The 17500-nt window shown below is 43.9% G+C and overlaps 2 protein-coding genes and 1 long non-coding RNA gene across 3 annotated transcripts in view; 1 reads left to right on the forward strand and 2 right to left on the reverse strand.

Annotated features, from left to right (window-relative positions):
• ENG (endoglin) overlaps nucleotides 1–15853 on the reverse strand; it is a 39271-nt gene extending 23418 nt beyond the window's left edge. Inside the window, exons 1-3 of the mRNA XM_087944063.1 lie at nucleotides 15240–15853; nucleotides 6885–7048; nucleotides 3891–4025 (exon numbers count right to left, since the gene is read on the reverse strand). Coding sequence (XP_087800189.1) covers nucleotides 3891–4025; nucleotides 6885–7048; nucleotides 15240–15297 — 357 coding nt within the window. The 5' untranslated portion in view covers nucleotides 15298–15853. The remainder of the gene's footprint in view (nucleotides 1–3890; nucleotides 4026–6884; nucleotides 7049–15239) is intronic.
• The window catches only part of TRUB2 (TruB pseudouridine synthase family member 2), a 316494-nt gene that overhangs the window by 285468 nt on the left and 13526 nt on the right, over nucleotides 1–17500 (reverse strand). The gene's annotated exons all lie outside the window — the stretch shown is intronic.
• The window catches only part of LOC148129450 (uncharacterized), a 118414-nt gene that overhangs the window by 96413 nt on the left and 4501 nt on the right, over nucleotides 1–17500 (forward strand). The window lies entirely within an intron of this gene.

A 17500-nucleotide genomic window follows, 5' to 3' on the forward strand; every position in this document is an offset into this window, starting at 1 on the left:
GTCTTCTAGTCCAGCCCCCTGCTCAAGCAGGAGAACCTACACCATTTCAGACAATAGGCAGTCCTTGACTTACGACAGTTCATTTAGTGACAACCAATCAGAACCGGCTGTATACCACCTCTGGCGTTTGTGTGGCCCGTAAGACAATTGGTATTTTGAGTTTTGCTCTTGGTGTTGTCTGCATTTCTCCCCGCCTGGAAATATCCTTGGAGCCCACAGGATGAAAGCTCTGCGGAAAGCTAATCTCCCTCTCGGATCAAAGGGGTTTTTATATCCCATTGTTGTCTGCTGGGACTGGGGGGAGAAAGACTCCAATCTTGGCATCATCCAGCATCAATTCGGAAAGAGGTCGGCCGCCTTCAAAACAGGCCTTTGTAAATCTGTCCTGGGAGGGCGGAGAAGCGCATCCCTTCCCCGAGAAATAGTTTTGCAATTCCCCCTTTTCAAAATAATTAATAATAGTAATAGTAATAATAATAATAATAATAATAATAATAATAATAATAATAATAATAATAATAGTAGTAGTAGTAGTAGTAATAATAATAGTAATAATAGTAATAATAGTAATAGTAATAATAATAATAACAACAACAACATGGGCCCCATTTCTTAAAGGATGCTGAATTTTGCTGATGTTTTGGTTTTGGTAGTCTTAGTTGTATGAATGAGTTAGGTTTTGAGGAATGTTAAAGACTCTTTGCTTTACTAAGGCGGTTAGGAAATTTCCTTTAAACATTTTTTCTCTTTTTCTTTCTTTTTTCCTTCTTTCCTTCCTTCCCTTCCTCTCTCTCCCTCTCTCTCTCTCTCATTCTTTCTTTCTTTCTTTCTTTCCCTTTCCCTCTCTCCCTCTCCCCCTCCTCTCTCTCTTACCTAAGAAGGTAAGAATCTCACCACTAAGTTGCTCAATTGTTATATTATTGAACACTCAGGGAGCAATCAACCAATACAGTGAATTTATCCATTGCTTCCCAGCCCATTTCCTCTGGCCTTTTAAAATGAATTCATTCTGATTTTAGTTCCATGAAATTGGACTTAAGGCTTGGGGAAGGCCAGCTGGGAATTTTTTTTTTTTTTCTTTCTTTCTTTCTTTCTTTCTTTCTTTCTTTCTTTCTTTCTTTCTTTCTTTCTTTCTTCTTCTTCTTTTTCTTCTTCTTCCCCTTCCTTTCTTTCTTTCTTTCTTTCTTTCTTTCTTTCTTTCTTTCTTTCTTTCTTTCTTTCTTTCTCTTTCTTCTTCCTTCCTTTCTTTTTTCTTTCTTCCTTTCTTTCTTTTCCTTCCTTCCTTTCTTTCTTTCTTTCTTTCTTTTTCTTTCTTTCTTTCTTTCTTTCTTTCTTTCTTTCTTTCTTTCTTTCTTCTTTCTTTCTTTCTTTCTTTCTTTTCTTTCTTTCTCTTTCTTTCTTTCTTCCTTTTTCCTTTCCCAACTCTTTCCTTCCTTTCAACTCCTTCCTTCCTTCTCACTCTTTCCCTCCCTTGGGGAAGAAGGAGGCCATCTGGGAAGTTTTTCTTTCTTTCTTTCTCTCTTCTTCTTTCTTTCTCTGTGTCCCTCTCTTTTTTTCTCCCTCTCTCCCTGTTTTTTTTCTTTCTTTCTTTCTTTCTTTCTTTCTTTCTTTCTTTCTTTCTTTCTTTCTTTCTTTCTTTCTTTCTTTCTTCTTTCTTTCTTTCTTTCTTTCTTTCTCTTTCTTTCCCTCTCTTTCTCTCTGTCCCTCTCTTTTTTCTCCCTCTCTCTCTCTCTTTCTTCTTTCTTTATTTTCTCCCTACCTCCCTCCATTTCTGTCTTACTCTTTTCCTCCTTTCTTTCCTCCTTTCTCTCTCACCTCCTTTCTCAATTTAATGATACATCCCTCCCTCCCTCACCCTGAGACTTTTCCACCACCCAGTGAAAAGCAGAATTTGGCACCAGCTGAGAAAGCAGGAATCCTAGTTTGATTTGGAAACTCGTTGACTGTTTTTTCCCCAGAATCTGGACATCCCCCATCTCTGCCCGTAATCTTTCGCCCGCCCTGCCCGTCTGCCCTCCTACCACTTAAGTGTGAGTACGTCCTGGCACCCACCGCCTTCTTGCCCCCCCCACCCCCCCCCCACCCCCGCCGGCTGGATCCAGCATGGCAAAGACAAGCCGGCGAGGTTGGCTGGCATGAGCCGACGGTGCCACTTTCAATCTGATAGCGGCTTGCGCTTGAATTCCCTCCCATCCTCATTGTCAGCCCTTTTTTTTATTATTAGACACAAATAGGAAAAAGTTTGTTTTGTTTTTTTTTTAACAGAAAAAAAAAACAGAGGTTACAAACTGCCCCGGGCTCAGAGGAAATGGGTCGTTTTTTCCGATTTTTTCTGTGCGTCACAGAAAACCCGGCAGCTGAAAGGAAGCAGACGCCGCGGAGTCGAGCAAAGAGATGGAGCCACGGGAGAGACTCCACTTCTCGGGCTCCGTTTAGACGGGCTAAGCTACTAGTAGCTATCTAAGCTATGCGTGAGGGCTGTGTCGACTCATAAAATATTTCTGTGGTCTTTTTAGAGTTGCCAACAGAAAGGGAGGGAGGAGCAGTGCGGCAGCTTGCATTCCATAAGTGTTTTCAAAGATAGTTTCTAGGTGACTGAAGTTTGTGCCCTGCAAAATTCTAACTGGAGAGCCTGATTGATGACTCTGGGCTATGGAGGGGTCCCACTGGAGAATATGTATTACAATACACCCAGAGGGTTGGGGGAAAACCTGGGTCGTCAAGGGTGACAATGAATTATATGAAGTGAGGGGAGCCGAAAGTCAAGTCAAAATATTTCTATGGTCTTTTTAGAGTTGCCATCAGAAAGGGAGGGGGAGCTGTGTGGCAGCTTACAAAACAAACTGCATTCCATAAATGTTTTCAAAGATAGTTTCTAGGTGACTGAAGTTTGTGCCCTGCAAAATTCTAACTGGAGAGTATGATTGATGACTTTGGGCTGTGGAGGTGTCCCATTGGAGAATATGAATTACGACACACCCAGGCAATGCAGGCATGTTTACTCCTAATAAATCTTCTTTAAGGTTTGGAAGTTTGGCTCAAGACTCATGATTTAAATGGGGGTAACTGCCGGCGCCCTGACAGGCGAACCTTTTGGGCACCGAGTGCCCGAAGCATGCGCATGCACGCACATCCTCAAAATGCAATGCAACATGCATCCCTTGTGCATGCACCCCCCCCGCTCCCATGCATGCATGCATGTCCCCTGTGCATGCATGCACAGCAGAGCTGAGCTGGGGCGATGGCTTGCGTGCCTACAGAGAGGACTCTGCATGCCACCTCTGGCACGCATGTGCCACAGGTTCCCCATCACGGTACTAGGGGATTAGGTTGTGTGGGGGGCAGAAAATAAATTTGTGCCATCTCCAGTTCTTCTTTCATTGGATGAAGGTCTTGGATGCGTGACTGGCTGGATGCCTTTGGCCCCCAAATTTGACAAGATCCAAAAGGGCCCCTGAATATATCATTTTAAAATGAAGGAACCCCAGTCTGAGTCTTTGAAAATCAAAAGCAGAACTGGCACTACCGTAATTTATTTTTATAGTTATAATGTACACTGAAGAAGGCATTTGATTTCGTTGTCTGAGGCACAATGACAATAAAGTAAACTCAATTCAGCTCAAACTAAATACCCTCCTCCTTCTTCACCCTCTTCATCCTTTTCCCTACTAATTCCCAAGGGCTGGAATAGATGGCCTCAAGGGTTGCTCCCGACCCCACAATTCTACCGCCACAGTGGAACTCAAGGTGATTAGGAGGAGGAGTGAGCCTCCCAAGATGGGAGGCAAGATTCCCATCCAACTTCTCCTTTGCCCCCCCACAGGGCCTGCGGAACTCCAGTCCACAAGGTCCCAAAATCCTAGTATTGCCCATGAGGGATGGCTACTCACGTGATGGACGAGGAGGTGGCAATCTTCGTCTGAATGGATGCTCAGGACGAAGCTGGTGTTGGAGTTCAGGATGAAGACGGCTTTGCACTTGCCTTTGGCTGCCCCCGAAGAGACGTTGAGCTGGAGAGTGGACATCTAGGAGAACAAGAGAGACAGGTGGGTTTCTGGGCACGCTAGAAGCAACCGATGTCGGGGAGAAAGTTCAGAGACACCATACATGTTCAAAAAAGAGGGCTAAGGTTTGGGAAGACACACCCCGTCCCAAGGTTTGGAGATCAGTTCCGTCATGCGGAAAGATTTAGAAATATCTCTCTCGCCAGCCAGCCAGCCATCATCCTTTCGTTCAACACCTGTCTGTCTGTCTATCATCATCCACTTGTCAATCTATCCATCCATCCTTTCATCCATCCATCCATTCAACTTGTCTGTTCTCTCTCTCTCTCTCTCTCTCTCTCTCTCTCTCTCTCCTATCGTCACCCACTCAATTTGTCAGTCTTCCATCCACCAATCCATCTACTCAATTTGTCCATCCATCCATAATCCATTCAACTTGTCTATCACTGATTGTGTATCCATCTATCTTCATCCACTCAACTTGTCTATTCATCCATTCATTCATCCTTCCTTCCATTCATTCATCCATCCATTCAACTCTGTCTATCTTACCTCTCTCTCTCTTTTCCCAACATCTCTCTATTATCTATCTGTCTATTTATCATCATCCACTCAACTTGTTTTCAACTAATCAGCTTAACCATCCTCCACACATTCAGCTTGTCTGTCTATCACTGTCTGCCTGCCCTCTATCTACTTATCTATCAATCTATGTCTGTTTGTCTTCCTACCTATCTATCAATTTATCACTCTGTCTATCTATCTATCTATCTATCTATCTATCTATCTATCTATCTATCTATCTATCTATCTATCTATCTAGATATATCTATATCTATCTATATCATATCTCTCTCTCCATACCTACTTATTTATTTATCTATCTGTCTGTCTGTCTGTCTGTCTGTCTATCTATCTATCTATCTATCTATCTATCTATCTATCTATCTATCTATCTAATCTACCTATCTATTACTCTTTCTCTCTCCCCCTCTCTCCCTCTCTCTCTCTCTCTCTGTGTGTATCTATCCATTCAAGTTTTCTGTCTATCTGTCCATCCCTCCATCCACTCAACTTGTCTGTTTGTCTGGCTAGCTGGCTGGCGGTCAGCCACGTCTCTCTCTCTCTCTCTCTCTCTCTCTCTCTCTCTCTCTCTCCTCCCGGTTTGGTTCAAAACCTCTCGCCTTCTCGAAAACTAGATAGCCTTGCCGTCTGGGCAAACAAAAAGAAAGACGCCCGTCTTTCCTTGGCGCCTCTGGGCTCCCACTCCAGCACACCCACCCCGTCCTCCCCTGCCTACAACACCACCCCTGTCGGATGGAGAACGGAGGGTGAGACCTGGGAACCCTCGCCCAGGCGTGCCACCCCCATCCCGATCCCAACAGCGAGGCGAGAAACCCAAACAAACAGAAATAACAAGAGCCAGCCCCCCACACTTGCAGAATGCCTTTGGGGGGGGGGGCATCAACCCCGGGGTCAAACGGCCAGCAGGGAAAGCTCTGGCTTCTATTTTTACCTCCCCACATCATCTCTCCCCCACCCCACCCCCACTGGGGAGCCATTGTTCCTCCCTTGGAGACCTCAGCAAGATTCCTCCAGCCTTCCTTCGGCTGGGAGATCTGCTTATAGAAATCGGCTTCCCGTAATTCTTTCCCGCTTGGAGTCTGGCTCCTCGACCCGCCGCTTGAGTTGGGGCCGTTTGTCTGAATGCCTCAGCCGTGACATCAGAGGGGCCTCCGAATCACAACCCTGGAGGCTTCTGGGCCAGCCGGTGGGCCTGGGCAGCGGGTGGGAGACTGGGGAGGGAGAGAGGGGGGGTGTCCACTGGGCCAGGTGCCCCAGCAGTAACCGCCTCTTCAGACCAGGTCTCTGGGCTCCTTGGTGCTCCCTGAGCTTACAGGCTCAAGCTAGGTAACATCCTGGCACTGATGATGTTCCCTAGTTGGGTCATGGGATGTCTTCAAGAAAACAGCTAGGATCAGAGAGCACCAAAGGCCCCCCTCAAATATTTTCTTCTTCTTCTTCTTCTTCTTCTTCTTCTTCTTCTTCTTCTTCTTCTTCTTCTTCTTCTTCTTCTTCTTCTTCTTCTTCTTCTTCTTCTTCTTCTTCTTCTTCTTCTTCCTCCTCCTCCTCCTCCTCCTCCTCCTCCTCCTCCTCCTCCTCCTCCTCCTCCTCCTCCCTCCTCCTCCTCCTCCTCCTCCTCCTCCTCCTCCTCCTCTTCTTCTTCTTCTTCTTCTTCTTCTTCTTCTTCTTCTTCTTCTTCTTCTTCTTCCTCCTCCTCCTCCTCCTCCTCCTCCTTCTCCTCCTCCTCCTCCTCCTCCTCCTCCTCCTCCTCCTCCTCCTCCTCCTCCTCCTCTACCACTCCACATACCCTACTCTCTTCTAGCACTGATGATGTTTCCTAGTTGGGTCATGAAATGTCTTCAAGAACACCCCCAGCTCAGAGAGCCCCAAGGACCCTACAGTCCCCCTATTCCTCCTCGTTCCCCCCTTTCTCCTCCTCTTCCCCACATCCCTTCTAGCACTGATGATGTTCCCTAGTTGGGTCATGAAATGTCTTCAAGAAAACAGCTAGGATGAGAGAGCACCAAAGACCCCCAAAATTACCATCTTCCTCCTCCTCCTCCTTTTCCTCCTCTCACCCCAATTCAAATACGCATACGAACCGGGATGAGATAAGAACATAAGCACAGTCGCCGTTTCATTTGCACCCGCTTTATTCAGTGACCAATGGCGATGGCTAAATGAGGACTCTGTCATTTCAAAAGGCCCATTGAAAGCAATCTTGAAAGTGGAGATGACCGATAAACCAGTTTGAGGGGGTGGGTGGGGTTTGAAATAAGACCCCGCCGGGGGAGAGTTGCCAGATCATCTACTCACCTGGGATCGGCTGTATCTCAGATTCAGAACATGGACCTCCAGGTCAGGATCGATTGGACCATGGGCCTCGCAACCGGTGGGCACCACGCTGGTTGTGTAGAAGACCCTGACTGCCTGGTCTCTGCTGATGGGCTCCGGAACACACCCCAAGGAATTAAACGCACCTGGGAAGGTAAGCATCTCATCATTAAGTCGCTCAATTGTTATGTTATTGGACGCACAGGGAGCCATCAGTCAATACATTGAATTCATCCGTTGCTTCCCAGCCCTTTCATAATTTCCTTTGGCAATGAAATAAAAGAAATAAAATGAAATAAATAAAATAAATGAAATAAAATGAAATAAAATAAAAGGAAATGAAATAAAATGAAATAAATGAAATAAAAGGAAGGCAATGAATTCATTCTGATTTTAGTTCCATGAAATTGGACTTAAGAGTTGGGGAAGAAGGAGGCCAGTTGGGAATCCTTCCTTCCTTCCTTCCTTCCTTCCTTCCTTCCTTCCTTCCTTCCTTCCTTCCTTCCTTCCTTTCTTTCTTTCTTTCTTTCTTTCTTTCTTTCTTTTTCTTTTTTTCTTTCTCTCTCTCTTTCTGAACTCTTTCCTTCCCTCTCACTCTTCCCCCCACTCTTCCCTCCTTCCCTCCCTTTTCCTCCCTCCCTCCCTCTATTTTTCTTCCCTTTCCTTTCTCTTTCTTTCTTTCTTTCTTTTTCTTTCTTTCTTTCTTTCTTTCTCTTTCTTATCTCTTTCCTTCCTTTCCTAACTCCTTCCTTCCCTCTCACTCATTCTCCCTTCCCTCTCCTCCCTCCATCCCTCTTTCTTTCTTTCTTTCTTTCTTTCTTTCTTTCTTTCTTTCTTTCTTCTCTTCTTTCTCCCTTCTTTCTTCCTCCCTCCCTTTTTCTTTCTTCTTTCCTTTCTCTTTATTTCTTTCCCACTTTCTCTTGGTTACTTCTTTCTTTCTTTCTTTCTTTCTTTCTTTCTTTCTTTCTTTCTTTCTTTCTTTCTTTCTTTCTTTCTTTCTTTCTTTCTTTCTTTCTTTCTTTCTTTCTTTTCTTTCTTTCTTTCTTTCTTTCTTTCTTTCTTTCTTTCTTTCTTTCTTTCTTTCTTTCTTTCTTTCTTTCTTTCTTTCTTTCTTTTTTCTTCCTTTCTTTCTTCTTACTTTCCTACTAACCTATTTGCTCATTCATTCATTCAACTTGTTTGCTGCCTATTTCACTGCAAGTTGACTTTGGGCGATGGACAACATCAAAATAAAACCACAAATAGCAGTAACAAACGAATAAAATCACAGCAAAAATACAGATTGGAACTAAAACCAAAGGACGGGGAGGAAAGGAGCAAGGGTGGGAGGCAGGAGCTGCTCTTGGTCAATCCCCCATTTAAATCAGATTTTGTGAAATTGAGCGCGTCCTGAGCAGGACTGAGGTAGAGAAGAACCAGTCTTCCAATATTTGAGGGGCTGCCACAGAGAGGATGAGGGAGTCAAGCTATTTTCCAAAGCACTTGAAGGCCGGACAAGGAACAATGGATGGAAACTGATCAAGGAGAGATTCAACCTGGAAATAAGGAGGAATTTCCTGACAGTGAAAGCAATCAACCCATGGAACAGAATTTGCCTTCAGAAGTTGTGGGAGCTTCATCCCTGGAGGCTTTCAAGAAGAGACTGGACTGCCACCTGTCAAAAATGGTGCTTGGGCAGGGGGTTAGACTAGATGACCTATAAGGTCCCTTCCAACTCTGATGATCTGTGATCTGTTCTAAAGAACCGAACCAAGCTTGTCGGGCTAAAATCTTTCCTAAACGGAGATGGATGAATCCATGTTCACGCCGGGCGCCTGAGCTCCCTTCCCTGCCTCGCCTGACCCGCCGTCATCCACTCCTCCATTGTCCTGAATTTCCTCCCAGGACCAACCTGGGCCAGCCCCAGCCCAGCAGCATCAGAGGAAGACAAACAGGAGACTTATCTGGCCTCTGCAGCCTGCCGTCACCCTTCCCCTCTCGGAGCCCGTCTAGAAAAATAACCGATGCGGACAAGACACCGAAGGAAAAAAGAAAAGGAAAGAAAGACCCAACCTCGTGGCTACACAGGATTCTGTTTGTGTTATTTCCCCAGGCGCCAAAGAGCTCTGTGTGAGCTGAACTCAGAGAAAAAGCCGTGAGATTAGATCAGCCTGGCGACAGGACCCAAGCCAACGGAGACTGGATTCTGCCATGGGTGGCACCTTCTGACCTCGCCACAGGGAGGTTGAACAAGGGGGCGAGGAAGGAGAGGTTCCCACTGGTGGGAGACCCACCACGCTGGACCAGGGCGTGGTTTGTGGTGGCCAGAGAAAGCCGCCTCTCGAAACCTCCAGTTGAGTTGGAGATGCACACCAGGCAAAGTTTGCTGTCTACGCAGCACTTCCAATCCTCGGTCTTTTTCAATAGAGGCTACCCATTGGATCCCTGGAGCCCACTCCAGGTCCACAGGGCCGGCCGTGGTCACACGGGGCTGGTGTTTTGGGGGCATCGCTCCGATCTTGATGTGGAATGATAACCGTGACCACAGAATGACAATGGGATCATCGGGGATCATCGGGGAAGAGGAGGCTGATGATGCCTTTAAAATGTTAAGGCGCAAAAAGGACAGTCAGGAAAGAAAGTTTTTTTTTCCCCTTCTTGGTTTGGAAATTTTCTAAGTCAGATCCTTTCATTCATCCGTCAACATCGCTTTTTCTCTCTCTTTCATCCATTCACTCAATCCATCCAAATTATATATCTATTATCCATCCATGTGAATTATAACTCTATTATCCATCCATCTATATCTCTACCATCCATCCATCCATATTATATTTCTATTACCCATCCATCCATCCATCCATCTAAATTATATCTATTATCCATCGATCCATCCATTATCCATCTATCCAAATTATATTTCTGTTATCCATCCATCCATATTATATCTTGAATATCCATCCATCCATTCATTTGTCCATCCATCCATCCATCCATCCGTTCATCTAAATTATATCTCTTATCCATTGAGCCATCCTTTATCCATCCACCCAAATTATATTTCTATTATCCATCCATCTTATCTAAACTTTGTGTCTGTCTATCCATCTGTCCGTCTACTGTACTAAGCTGAAACTTCTGATCACTTCTTTATTATAAGTGTTATATATAAATTATACACACACAAGCACGGAGAAAGAGAGAGAAAGAAGAGAAGAGACAGAGAAGAGAAGAGAGAAAGATATTGCATATTTCTGTTAATGCCACCAAAATTGCATTGACCTCGTTCGCAGCTGCCTTGATGCCACTGGCTCCCAATTCCTGGCTTCCCACTAAGCCAGACATCTCCCATTTTTATCCCCTAATCTTTATTTCTCCATGAAGAGTTTTGCTTGTGTGATTCTCTTTGTCCCACCCTCCGAGATCCTCCTGAAAGCTTCTTCTGCAAATGTGAGCCGCGTTCCACCCTTATGTCTTTTCTGACAATCTCACAAGCGTTTCTTCCACCAATACGCCAAACAACCAACACGTCGATGGGGATGGGAGTAAAAACAGATGACTCCTTGCATTTTTTGCACCGAACTTCCTGGAAGACTTAATTGTGCATTCTTACAAAGCGTGGTTTTTAAGCTATTTCTCTTTCTTTCACTTTCTTCCTTTCTTCCCCTCCTCCAGATTTGGAGATTGGCATGTGAACAATGTGTTAGAGAGGGGGGGGGAAACAAAGCAGCAATTTTGAATTCTCCTCCTCCTCCTCCCCTCCTCTTTTCTTCTTCTTCTTCTTCTTCTTCTTCTCTTCTTCTTCTTCTTCTTCTTCTTCTTCTTCTTTTTCTTCTTCTTTTTCTTTTTCTTTTTCTTTTTCTTCTCTTCTTCCCCTCCTCCCTCCTCCTCCTCCTCCTCCTCCTCCTTTTCTTCTTCTTCTTCTTCTTCTTCTTCTTCTTCTTCTTCTTCTTCTTCTTCTTCTTCTTCTTCTTCTTCTTCTCTTCTTCTCCTCCTCCTCCTCCTCCTCCTCCTCCTCTCCTCCTCCTCCTCCTCCTCCTCCTCCTCCTCCTCCATCTCTCTGCCTCCCTCCCAATCATTTTAAATGATATTTCCCATGAGAATTAGGTTTCACCCCTCCCCAAGTTCCCATCTGTGCTCTCCAAACAGCTGGATTTCATCCAGTCTCCAAAAAAATATCAGAGTCACGTTTTCAATTTCTTTTCTCCATTTTTTTTTTTTTTGATGGTGAGTGGGTGAAAATAGAGAATTTAGCAGTTTCATTTCCAAATGAATTATATCACCAGCTAGAGAAGTTCCTCTTTTGGATTTTCTCAGCCTCAAGCGACTCAGACATCATGTGGGGAAAACTGTGTCCTACCTTACAAGTTTGTTGTTAGCCTACCTTAAAGGGAGTGTGAAATTTTTTCACATTTCCAAATGTTTCCTCCCTCCTCGTAGCAAGCTGCCTTCCAACATTTTCTTTGGGGAGGAAAGAAATTTTACACTTTTCCCTCATGGTCTTTTAACATCCTAATTTCCAGGTAACCCCCCCCCCTCAAAATTAAGATATTCAACTGAGAGAAATTGAGTAGCGCTACTAGAAGAGGTAATTCAGCGCCCATCACCTTCGGAAGATCAACTAAGCAAATTTGGGTTTAATTGGCCCCCTGCAAAATTGTTCCTTTTTCCAATTTTGAGCTGCGTGGAGCATGTTTTAAATCCTGCTTTGCCCAATGTGGTTTTACCGGATCCCCAAACCGCTTAATTTTGTGTTTGTTTTTACAAAGAAGAATGGCTTGAAAATATTTTTCCTCTGTCCGTAAAATAAACATTTCTAAAATTGAAAGGAATATTTCAAATATGCAGGCACACTCTTAAAAATCTGACAAGTTAGTCCCATTTCACATCAAGCCAGAATTGCAATCAAAAACCAACAAGAAACCAGCTTGACTGCATAAAATAATCCTTTAAAAAAAAAATGTATCACATAAAACCAGCATGTAGAAATCACTCGGTATCACAGGAAAACATCCCTTAATATGTTGAGACATTTCTTTCTGGATATAAAAGAATAATTTATGAAGCTTAGAGATAGTCAGATGAAGGATGATTGGATCAAGGTGGGATTTGGCTTCTATGTTAGAGAAGGTATTTAAAGGTAGACTGCCTTTAATCAAGGAGGGATCATCTAATAATCAGGTATTAATAAATCATTATACCTATCTTATGTCTAAATATCTACATAGGGAAGTGAATTCATAACACATACACTGTAGGTTAAAAACAACTTCAGTACTACAAATTTTAAATTTTATTTTTAATCTATTTTAATCTGGGCATTTTTTTTTAAAGCTCGGCTACCTTGACTAGAAACAAGGGTTAAACATGGAATAAATGTATAAACCTCAGTGACATGAATACAACTCCTTCTTTAGCAATCAGCCAACAAAACAGGAATAGTTTGGCACCAACAACCCAGAAAGGCCAAAGACAAGAGCACTCCAGCACATGTGCAGAGTTTCTTAGATCCCCATCTGAGAAAAAAAAAAGTGCCATCTTTTTGAGCTACTTAAGCCTGAGAGTTTGATTTTGGATTGATTTCATTGAGAAAGGAAGAGAAACTTGAACTCATGGGGCAGGTGAGTTGTGTTGCACTTTTAGCAAGCCAAATTGTGACACTCAATTTGTCGCTCCTTCTTACAGTTGCCCACAGCTTGAGTGTGCAAAAACAAAGGTCCAAGGCTTTTATTTGGAAAAATGAGATTTGTGGTGCCCATAGAATCTTTGCTCTTTGTCACTCAACGTGACTTAAACAAACACAGCATGATAGAACCAACTGGTTGGACGTAATATTTTAGGCTTATTTGTGAGTGAGTGAGTGTATACTTTCACTCATGTTAGCTAAGAACATTCCTCAGTTTTTGGATCACGGAATAATTGTAAAAGAAGCTGGAATTGATTTTTCTACCCGGAACAGAGCTGAGGGCTGGAAACCATGACTTCAACTGGAGTCCCTCAACCTTCAACTTCAAACTTCAAAGTCCTTCAACTGGGATTTCTCGACTTGCTCAACTTTAAGCTGGGTGGCCTTCAACTCCCAGAATCCCCTAGCCAGCATATTGGCCACGTGAAGTGTTAGTACTGCTTTGTAAAGCCTTAGTAAGGCCATACCTGGAATACTGCATCCACTTTTGGTCACTGGCTTACAAACAAGACGTTGAGACTTTGGAAAAAGTTCAAAGAAGAGCAACTAAGATGATTAAGGGCCTGGAGAGAAAACCACATGAAAAACGTTTGCAGAAACTGGGTATGGCCAGTCTAGAGAGAAGAAGGACTAGTGGGGACAGGATAGCAGAAGTCCAGTATTTGAGGGATTGACACAAAGAGGAGGGGATCAACTTATTTTCCAAAGCACCAGAAGGCAAGGCAAGAAGCAATGGATGGTAACTAATCAAGGAAGAAACTTCCTAACAGTGAGGACAATGAACCAGTGGAACAGCTTGCCTCCAGAAGTTGTGGGTGCTTCATCACTGGAGTTTTCTAAGAAGAGACTGGACAGCCATTGGTCCAGAATGGTATAAGGTTGGACTAGAAGATCTCCAAGGTCCCTTCCCAGCTCTATTCCGATTGGCTGAAGTCCACCTGGCTTGAAGTCGTTGAGAAACATGCTCAACTAATCTCGATTCAAAACTAGATTGTACTCGTGAACCCAATTCTGCCTTGGTCTCCTCCACCACCCAACTACTCTAGCTCAACACTTTTCAAGGAGGGGAAGATATTTTGAGACCTTCTCTGGAGCAAAGCCTGCTGAAATCAGCAAAGCTGAGAAGACAGGAAACAACTTGAAGGAAGTTAAGATCGACTAGGATCTCATGTCTCGATTGGAGAGGAACAGGAAGAGATTTTTAAACTCCTTGCCGTACAGTTCACCCTTCTTGAAGACAGACCTCAGAACTGGGGTGAAGAAGCCCAGATCAACCTCCCACCCTCAAAGAGATTACAAGCCCATCACCCCCGCCCAGATGTCTCCTTCCATCTCCTCACCTTTGACAAAGTCAAGATTGCCAAGTCTTCCATTAAACTTCCCCTAAACACACTTATCAAAAAAGAGGTTGAGACTCTAGAAAGAGGGCAGAGAAGAGCAACCAGGATGATGAGGAGACTGGAGGCTTAAACATACGATGAACGGTTGCAGGGACAGGACCTGGCTAGTCTGGGGAAGAGAAGGACCAGGGGAGACAGGATAGCAGCCTTCCAATAGTTGAAGGGAGAGGGAGAGAAAAGAATGAGAGAAAGAGAACAAAAAGAGAAAGAAGGAGAGAGGAGAGAGAGAGAGAAAGAAAGAAAGTGAGAAAGAGTGGGAGAGAGAGCAAGAGAGAGTGACTGGAGGCTAAAACATAGGATGCAGGAACTGGGCCTGACTGGTCTAGGGAAGAGAAGGACCAGGGGAGACATGATAGCAGTCTTCCAATATTTGAGGGGCTGCTACAGAGAGGAGGAGGGGGTCAAGCTATTTTCTAAAGCGCCTCAGGGCCAGACAAGGAATAATGGATGGAAACTGAACAAGGAAAGATTCAACCTGGAAATAAGGAAACATTTTCTGACAGAACAATCAACCAATGGAGTTCAGAAGTTGTGGGAGCTTCATCCCTGGAAGCTTTCAAGAAGAGACTGGACTGCCCTCTGTCAGAAATGGTGTAAGGGTCTCCTGCTTGGGTGGAGGGGGGTTGGACTAGATGTCCTACAAGATCCCTTCCAACTCTGTTATTCTATATTCAATGGAACAGAAGTTGCCTTCAGAAGTTGTGGGAGCTTCATCCCTGGAAGCTTTCAAGAAGAGACTGGACTGCCATTTGTCAGAAATGGTGTAGGGTCTCCTGCTTGGGCACGGGGCTTGGATTAGATGACCTACAAGGTCCTTTCCAACTCTGTTAATCTAATCTAATTGAAAATGACATAGCCACACTTAGTAAGGCTGGTAGCCTGAAATGGCTGAGTTAATATAAACGCACCTTCCAAACGGACAGCTATTTAAAGTCACAATTGCCAAAACATTTCAGGGAGACATGTACCTGAGCAACTGTAACCGCTTCCTGATCCATTTTAGGAGAGCCTACAACCATCCTTGATGATCTCATTAGATTCGATTAACAGAGTTGGAAGGGACCTTGTAGGTCATCTAGTCCAACCCCCCCCTCCTCCACCCAAGCAGTAATTGATGGGCCTTGATCAGCTCCGACCTCCAAGATTCCTTCTCCTGAATTTGGAGAGGAGGGATGCCTTCCCCCACTTGGACACATCACCACCCTCCCCCCAAGAAATCCAATTTTAACATCTCCCTTTTCCGACGGAGACTCAAGCGATAATCGCGCTTACTTGTTGTGGCCGCAGAGCCCGAGATCAGAAGCAGCACGGTGAAGTACCACAGGTCCATCTCCCCACGATCTGAACGGTCAGTGCCCGTCCCTTCTCCTCTTGGTGGCCCCTTAGCCCGTGTCCAGAGGCAAAGGGCTGGAGAAACTGGACTTCGCCGGTCTGGGTCGTTGTGCAACGGGACGTGAGACGCACAGACGGTTCAGTTCTGCTCTTCTCCACTCCAGCCTCGGTCCCTTTCAGGAAGACCAGAGGGTGATGGAGCCCGGGCGAGCGAGGACACGAAAGCCACCAGGCCGAAGTTCCACAGGTTTGGACCCAGCCAGACAAGAGAGCCTCCTTCTTCGTCCTCCAAGCTCCGAGTGCCGAAATGTCCAGGCTGGGCTCTGCTCTAATGATTACGCCGCCGGGGCAGGAAATCAACTCCCTCTTTGGAAAGGCTGCCAAGATTTTTTTTGCTGCCAAAGCAGCGAGAGGAAATGCAATTCTTTTTCCCTTTTCTTTAACTCTCTCTCACTTTTTTTTTAAAGAGAGAGAGAGAGAGAAAAGAAACCAGCTTCAAAGGATATGCCAAAAAAGAAGAAAAATTCCTAAGCTTGACAGTGAAAAAACTCCGACCGGAGAATAAAGACGTGATCTTCGACAGGGAAATAGCTCAACTTCTCCATTCGGAGGTCAAGGGAGGGTCAGTTTTTAGGAACAAACTTTATTCTGTTTTTTTTTGGGGGGGAGGCATTTTAAAACTCATTTTTCGGGGCTCACCTGGGCAGGAAAGTGTAGGATGTAAACTGAAACGCCGGGTCTGTTTTATGCCAGAATTATTATTATTATTATTATTATTATTATTATTATTATTATTATTATTATTATTATTATTATTATTATAATTATAATTATAATTATAATTATAATTATTATTATAATTATAATTATTATTATTATTATTATTATTATTATTATTATTATAATAATAATAATAATAATAATAATAATAATAATAATAATAATAATAATATTATTATTATTATTATTATTATTATTATTATTATTATTATTATTATTATTATTATTATTATTATTATTTGCACCCTTTTGCACTCTTTCCATCAATTCGTGAAATCTCTTTTTAATTTAATTTGATTTGATTTGATTTTCTTTCTTTCTTTCTTTCTTTCTTTTTTTTTGGCTGCTGAGATTCATGTGGAAGTTGACTAAAGACAATGTAGGAATTTTGCACGGGGAGGACGACAAGTCAAAGCGCAAGGGACGTAGCACCAGATGCTTTCCATCTTTACTCTTAAGGCGACTCTTTCTCCAGACCCCATTCTCACAACTTCCAATCCTGAACTTCATGAGGACTAGCCCCTTCATTTCATTCATTTTACAGTGGGAAGGTTCTAGGGCTGTTTTGGGCTGGTAGTTTTGGTATTCTTGCACTAGAGGAGTTTCCGTTCAGCCCCCATTCTCACCATCTCCTGTCCCGAACTTCACGAGGTCTAGCCACTTCATTCTGTGCCAACCACTATTTTATAGTATGTTCTACCATTTTGTGGGTGGGTGGGTGGGTTATGTTGCAGGATTAATTTACTAGCAGGCTCCTGTTTTGTTTAAAAGCTGGGCCAAGGAGAAGAGAGGAAAGATTAGAAATAAGAACGTCTCCAAACGCTGCAATGAACAGGATTTTAATTTTAATTTTATGTTAAAATGGATTTAAAATAGGATTATGGAGAGTAGGAACTTTTGGATAGCAAACAAGTCTCCTGCCAGAAGAAATATATCTGAGTTTTCTGGCACTGTTCAAACAGGAAATGATCACCATCTGTAAACCGTCCAACATTCCTTTGGCCTCTGTTTGGAAAATTCCACCCGGCTGGACTAAATGACCTCTGGGTTCCCCCCCGCTTCCCAACAATGCTAAGAATATGGAACTTCTTCCCAGTCTCTCTCCTCTACAGGTAGCCCTCGACTTCTGTGAGCCCAAAATTTGCGCTGCTGAGCGGGACAGGTCCGTTTTGGCCCCATTTTACGACCTGCCTCGCCCCCATCGTTAAGCGAACCCCAGTAGGCGTTAAAGTTGGTCACACGGTAGTTTAAGTGAATGTGGCTTTTTTCCCCCACCCATTGAATTTTGCTCGTTAGAAGGGGGCAGAAGTTGAAAAACGGGGCGTTCCAACGTCATAAATATGAGCGTCTGAACTTTGATTGTGGGCGTTAAGTGCGAAAAACGGGTGGAAGTCTCTTTCTTTCAGCGCCGTGGACGCTTC

The sequence above is a fragment of the Notechis scutatus genome, chromosome 15 (genome assembly GCF_049901735.1).
Source record: "Notechis scutatus isolate UNSWTSFEM ecotype Mainland chromosome 15, rNotScu1.2, whole genome shotgun sequence".
NCBI classification, from domain to species: Eukaryota; Metazoa; Chordata; class Lepidosauria; order Squamata; family Elapidae; genus Notechis; species Notechis scutatus.